Source organism: Montipora foliosa, chromosome 8, assembly GCF_036669935.1.
Source record: "Montipora foliosa isolate CH-2021 chromosome 8, ASM3666993v2, whole genome shotgun sequence".
Classification (NCBI taxonomy): Eukaryota; Metazoa; Cnidaria; class Anthozoa; order Scleractinia; family Acroporidae; genus Montipora; species Montipora foliosa.
Genome location: NC_090876.1, coordinates 24,684,351 through 24,690,734, shown reverse-complemented (window position 1 = coordinate 24,690,734; position 6,384 = coordinate 24,684,351). Strand labels below are relative to the sequence as shown.

At 39.7% G+C, this 6,384-nt stretch overlaps 1 protein-coding gene across 2 annotated transcripts in view; it reads left to right on the top strand.

Annotated features, from left to right (window-relative positions):
- The window catches only part of LOC138013408 (signal transducer and activator of transcription 5B-like), a 28,668-nt gene extending 22,533 nt beyond the window's left edge, over window positions 1-6,135 (top strand). Inside the window, exons 22-26 of one of the 2 annotated variants that reach the window (XM_068860478.1) lie at window positions 381-517; window positions 1,340-1,492; window positions 1,805-1,868; window positions 2,533-2,584; window positions 3,365-6,135. In XM_068860478.1, the coding sequence (XP_068716579.1) occupies window positions 381-517; window positions 1,340-1,492; window positions 1,805-1,868; window positions 2,533-2,584; window positions 3,365-3,367 (409 nt within the window). In that variant the 3' untranslated portion in view covers window positions 3,368-6,135. The remainder of the gene's footprint in view (window positions 1-380; window positions 518-1,339; window positions 1,493-1,804; window positions 1,869-2,532; window positions 2,585-3,364) is intronic. The other variant, XM_068860477.1, reaches the window with a different exon arrangement.
- The last annotated feature ends 249 nt before the right edge of the window (window positions 6,136-6,384 follow it).

Genomic DNA, 6,384 nt, shown 5'->3' with positions numbered 1-6,384 from the left:
GTTAGGTTTATGCCTTTACGTTGGCACAGTTGCTCGATTAAAAACTCAAATCTATTTGTCATGGATATGACTTGACGTCTCCGCCAAAAAAATGAAAAACCTGTTCATAAACTTTATGGGACGTCAAAAAGCCATCCATCATTAATTCGCAAAGCAAACGTGTCTTGGCAAGCCCTCAACTCCCAAATCATTTACGGAACCAAAACAATTGTAGTTCCTTACTTCTGGTTTCCTTAGTGAATACGCCCTTCTATAGATCTCTCCTGTCGACAAGTGCCGGAAATGGAGCGAAAAGGTCTGAACAGGCTCTGATGTACATTACTATATGTGAAGTCAACGTTTTGTAACTGGAAAAAAATAATTTTCGTTTACACTTGCAGACACGTAGCTGGATTTGTAAGTAAGCTCGCTGCACATAATCTTTTGAGAAGTTGCCCTCCCGGAACATTCATGCTGCGATTCAGTGACAGTGAGTTGGGAGGAGTCAGTGTGGCTTATGTCAATCGCATGGATAATGGTAAGTCGTAGAAATAAACGGAGAAAGATTGCCACTAATGTGGCCGGGGTTCAATTCCCAAACTCGGCGTCACATGTGGGTTGAGTTTGTTGGTTCTCTGCTCTGCTCCGAGAGGTTTTCTCCGGGTACTCCGGTTTTTCGCTCCCCTCAAAAACCAGCCCACGATTTTATTTGATTTCTGTACAGCGGTGTCCCAAATTAATGACCCAGTGCTAAATGCACTTTACACTTGCAATAAGAATGATCACTAGATTGGAAATTTTAGGTCAACTTTTAAAATGTCAAATTAAGCCAAAATAAGCCTTGTTTTACAATCCTTTTTTCCTAAAATCTGTTGCCCGCCCCACTTTTCGTGACAAGTGGGAGGATGGAATTCCTGATGTGATGGGATGATTTTCGCGAACATAGGTGCATCAACTCACCCGTACATTGCACTTCTGTAAGGTCAAGGTATATATAACCCATATAGGCGATATAGGGGAAAATATTGTTTGCGAGCTTCCCTTATTAATATAAGCGTATAATAATTATTTCGATCAGCCAAGAAATCAGCTCTGATTATCAAGTGCGTTGCGTATATCACGTATCTCTGAAAGTTATGTTACATAAGGCTAATACTTCATGCACTAGTGCTTTTGCTTCCGGATGATTATTGAATTGAAAAAAACTTGAAAGGAAATTTAGTTTTTCAAACTTTTGAAGTCAATTTTTTTTCGTTGCACGTTGTCTTCTGTATGGAAATTCGTATGTCGATATGTCGATTAATTTAAATGTAAACAATGACGTCAGCAGAAACTCCTTTACATACTTCCATATTTGTAGGTCAGTGTGAAGCGGTTGATGTGGAACCTTGGACAAACACGCATTTGCAGATGCGAAAGTTTTCTGACCGACTCAAGGACCTGGAAGAGCTGGTTTTCCTTTACCCAAATATTGACAAACGTGCTGCCTTTGGTCCATACTACACTAATGATGGCAAGTTATCCAACATCTCACCACGTAGATTTATTAGAGATATCGTCTGGATCGATGAGATGAAAATAAGGTCCTCATTTTCTCATCTGTCGGGATATTTTATTCATTTTAACAATTGTTGTACCCTATAACAAATTTGTGATCCCGAGAAAGATACGAAGACTTAGCTTTTCGGTAGCGGTTTTATTTTTGGCAAAAATAAATAGAAAAGTATTCATCCCGGGATGTACCTTTTAAGCATATTGATTACCTTGGTGTAGTTATGATTGCTTCATTGTAATTAACTTAAATTCAGTCTTTTTTTTTGTGTAGAAAACGTGTCAGCTGAAGGGCGTGCAGGATATCAACCTACTGTACTTGCCACCAGGCTAGCAGGGTATGCAGAGCTTTTATTTTTGGGAGGAGGAGGCTGTGTGGCCCAGTGGGGAGGGAGCTTATCTTAAAATCCGGGTTCAGTATCCGTTCTGACCACTCCCCAAATATTTGTTCCTGGTAATCCTGGGGCAATTTTCCGGCTGCACTTGTAAATAGCAAACTAGTTTATTTACCCTGATAAGCTCCATAGTGGTCAATTAAAGTGTGTTTGTATAGGTAGAGGCGCTTGGACTGGGTGCCTAGTGAACTGGATTCTCGATGAAAGTTTGAGATTTGTTCTACTTATTGGACAGAGCTTGAGTATCAGTTAATTACCAGCCCCCAGGATGAACGTCGTTGTCAGATGAGTACGAATGGTTACTTTCAAGAGACCAGTGTAAGACTGTTTGCCCGGCCGGGTACAGTGGATGGGCGCGTACTTTAAAAAGACAGATGAATATTTTAGTCAAGATTCTGCATTTTCCTTCCATAAAAAGATGCACCTGATTAAACACTCTCTAGTTTTACAAGTAACCTTAAAAACAGAAAAAAGACACAAATTACAACCACATCATTTATTCATTAGCCTTAATATATTGCATTGACACGCAAGTGCTTTGAAGTAAGCTGCTGTGCACTGGCATTATTGGCATGACTTTACTCAGTTGGCATTTGTTGTTTTTCAGTAATCTGGGTGGAAGAAGCCCAATGCACCATGGATCACAGGACCCAACCATGGTAAGTGTCTCAATATATTGTTCCATTTAGTTTTATGACCTGTACAATGTATGTCAGTGGTTTGCAACCAATCTGTTGAGACGTTGGTGACAATGATACAAATGCTGGTGCTGATGAGAGATCTTTTGTTTCCATCCAGCAACATGACAGTCATGACCTAACGTGAAAACCACCTCCAGGTTACAACTTTAGCATTTAGTCAATTGCTATCACTAACGTTCGAGAAGCCACGGCAAACTTTAAGCGTATGATTAAGTCATAACTTCAAAATGGAGTTGCTCGCCAATTGAATACACTGCCTTGATTTCTGTAGAGGTGTCTATTAAACAGTTTTTGCATGCAGGTTTCCTGCTTACTTTTGTGATTCACGGCCAAAATTCGAGTTTTTGCTTAAAAAAGAGAAATACGTCTTGCCTGGTTACATTGTGTTGAAAACTGGTTTCCAAGAACAAACGACGACCTCAGTGCTTTACTACCCATAAAGTTTTTGCGAAAAGCGGGGGGTCGTTGACCATCATCTCACCCCTTATCTTCGAAGGGAGCCTTTCCAAAGCAATGATAAAGAATACCACTGTGAATTAGACACGCTGAAAGGAGCCATAAACATACCTAAGCATGAGCGTTGGCGTTGTTTGTATGTTTGAAAAAGTTGTAATTTGGTCTGAGTAAGAGTTCATCCCTTCCTTTGCTAATCGCATTACCATGCCACTAAAAAGTTTGTAACTATTAATTTATTCGAGTTAAGTGAAAGCTCATGTCTTGCTTGCCTAATTCTCGTAGTAATCTGTTTTTCCGTTGCCTAGGAAACTCTGTCATCAAGTTCGTTTCAACTAAGCGGTTTTCCAGATACATCATTAGGCTTATACCCAGGTTCCCCAGCTTCCCCAGCCTCGCCCCAGTCTGTCGCCTCTACCGTTCTGGATACCGAGCTTGGTTTGGCAAATCAGGAAATAGTCGGGGACTTTAGCCAGCTTGCATCTGAAATCGCTTTGAGTAACGTCTTTCTCAGCGGTCTTCACCAAGGAGCCGAAGGAGTGTCCCCAGGATCTGTGAGCTATTTGTCAGCCATGGCGGCAGCCCTCGGAGAAGATCCATCCTTCGCTGAGTTTTTACTATCCGATGACTTGAATGCCGCGCAGCCGTAATAGAGGCTAGTTGTGAACCTTGGAGACAGTCGAAGAAACGAGCAGGCATTGACAAATTAAAAACAAAATGGAGGGACCTCGAAAAGAATTGTTCAGAGAAAATGAGTTAATTTAAGGAGTAAGGCACCATAGGTGGGATGATCCTGCCAAATTTGGAAACAAACTTATTAAACAGGTCGATTCATTTCAAAGTAATAGTGGTCAATGCTTTGCTCGTTTCATCGACTGGAGTTAAAAGGTTTTAACAGATCCAATTAAGCAGTAGCTTTCTTTTCACCTTGGTCCATTTTATTTCAAGGCATTGAAAATGGATTTCTTCACGTAAACGCGTTTAAAATAACAAGATGAGGAAGGATTGTGCCTGAAGCACTCAGGCTTTCCCAACGTGAACAGTTGTTTGTACCGAGTGTTTCTGGTGAATTGTTATCGGCTATATCTGACTGAGAATCCGGCGTCGTTAATATTCTACTGCTTATTTTGGATGCGATTCTCATGCTTGCTTTTCACTGGATAAACAATGTGTTTGTATAACAACAATCATTACCACAGGCAGCCCAATAGTAGTGTTTGAGTTGCAAGTTAGAAAATATTCCGTGAATGATGCATGTCAATCTAACCGGTTGAAACCCAAGGACTAGCAGCGGAAATAAGAATATTCTTGAAAACTAAAGCCTTCCTACCTTTACTCCACTGACCACATGTCACTTTCTGGCGGTTTACGTGCAATGTCAGCGATTTTTCGTCTCCCGAGGGACACTGGAGTGAAGGCAGGATTGCTTTAGTGCTCAAGAATATTCTTATTCCGCCGCCTGGGTTTTAATCGTTGCATCATTAACCGAACATTTTAATGGCTTGAAACCTACACACTATGATTGGGCTACCTGTGACATAAACGAACCTGTCAAGGAACAGTGTCGGTTGATTGTTTTGGTTTTTTTTTCCGTTAGTGAACACCTTAAACGACGTGATGGACAAAATTATTTATTGTTGCCTACAAAAACCGCGTTTGTTCAAGAAAATTATTGAGTTCGTAATTTTTATTTTCTCGCGGATTATCAGAAAGAAAGAAAGAAAGAGAAATGAAATTTATAACTGGTTGAAAAAAATCAGTTCAGTAATGTTGTAAATAATGAACTCACCGATCCTACTAGCACAAGTAAAGAGTACGTTATCCATAGTACGTCTTCAGGATTGAAGGAACCTCTGATCTCCAAGGTTTCACAGCTTCCGCTAGGCACGCATTAGTTGACTGTTTAATTTTACGATTTTCTTAGCTTATTTAAGCCAGACAGGCATAGCATGGACATTAATTTATTGCTCGTTAAAATTATTGTGTTGGCTTTGCTTAATTGACTTGATTTCTTTTAGCATTCGAGGCTTATTTTCACATTTTAGTTATCTTAGACCTATTCTTTTAGTAACTAAGGTATATTGACATATTTTACTTATCATAAGTAAGATGCAGAAGTTTGCTTCATTTTTTACATAAATTTGTTTGTCAAGCTACTTCGAATCAAAAGCAGTATTCAATTGAGTGTCACAGAACCAAAACTAAAGTTGTTACGCTGACCAATCGCGACGGGCGCGAACAGTGCGATGAACCAATCAGAATTCTGAGAAATAGAGCTCCGGCTACTTGTTCATGCATTCTCTATTTTCGAATTCCCTATAATACACTTTGTTTGCCCCCCCCCCAAATTTTGCATAAACTATTGTTTTCAAATGCTCTTGGGGACGCTGCATATTCCCAAGAGCATTTGAAAACAATGGTTTATGCAAAATGTGGGGGGCAAACAAAGTGTATTATGGGGAATTCGAAAATAGAGAAACCATTTGTTTGTTCAATATTGTTGAAACGTGTAGCAGGCATGTTCTATTCAACCTTTTTTTTTTTTTATCTTAGAAGATTGTTTTGGACTCGTGTTGTGCTCAGGACAAGTAGCAGCAGGCGAAGAAAGGCGTTTGCGTCGCGATCGGTTTTGGATTTGCATTCTCATTTATTGGAAAAAATGTACGGTGTGCAAAGTCAAAATATTACGTAATTACGTTTGACACGCAATTGATTTTAATCGGAAATCGACAAGATTTTTTATTGGAAACTAACGGTTTACAGAGCGCTTCCGTAATGGTAACCCTAAGACGTAGAACTTATTGTATCTCTTGATTTATTATGGTAAAATCTCTTGTGGCTTGGGATTTAGCGAGGACTTTTGATTGTAAACTACACACAGTCGGAGTCTGTTCTCTTTTTAACATAGATGTAAAATTTATGAAAACGCGTGTATGGTATCGTTTTTTAAAAATTTCCTGTTAGCATAAGAATTAAAAGAGAGGGCTTTTGCGAATTATTGCCTGCAAGTGCCACAAATCTGGAGCCATGATTAAAAAATGGCATTCATTCCTGTATGGCGTCAACTCGCATTGCAAGTGAAGTGAAGAAAATTTGCGAGTGACGAAATGTGTTAAGAATTTGCAGCAATGCAGTTATAAACGTTACTTAGCCAGTAACGAAAGCAGAGCTGGGGTTCGGTGAAATTGTGCTAACGCGTAAATGGAAGTGAAGATTTGCCATATTAGCAATAAGCAGCCTTTACACAGTACAACGAGAGCAAACTTCAACAAAGAAGGGGCGTGTGATTCAGCTTCACTGCAAAA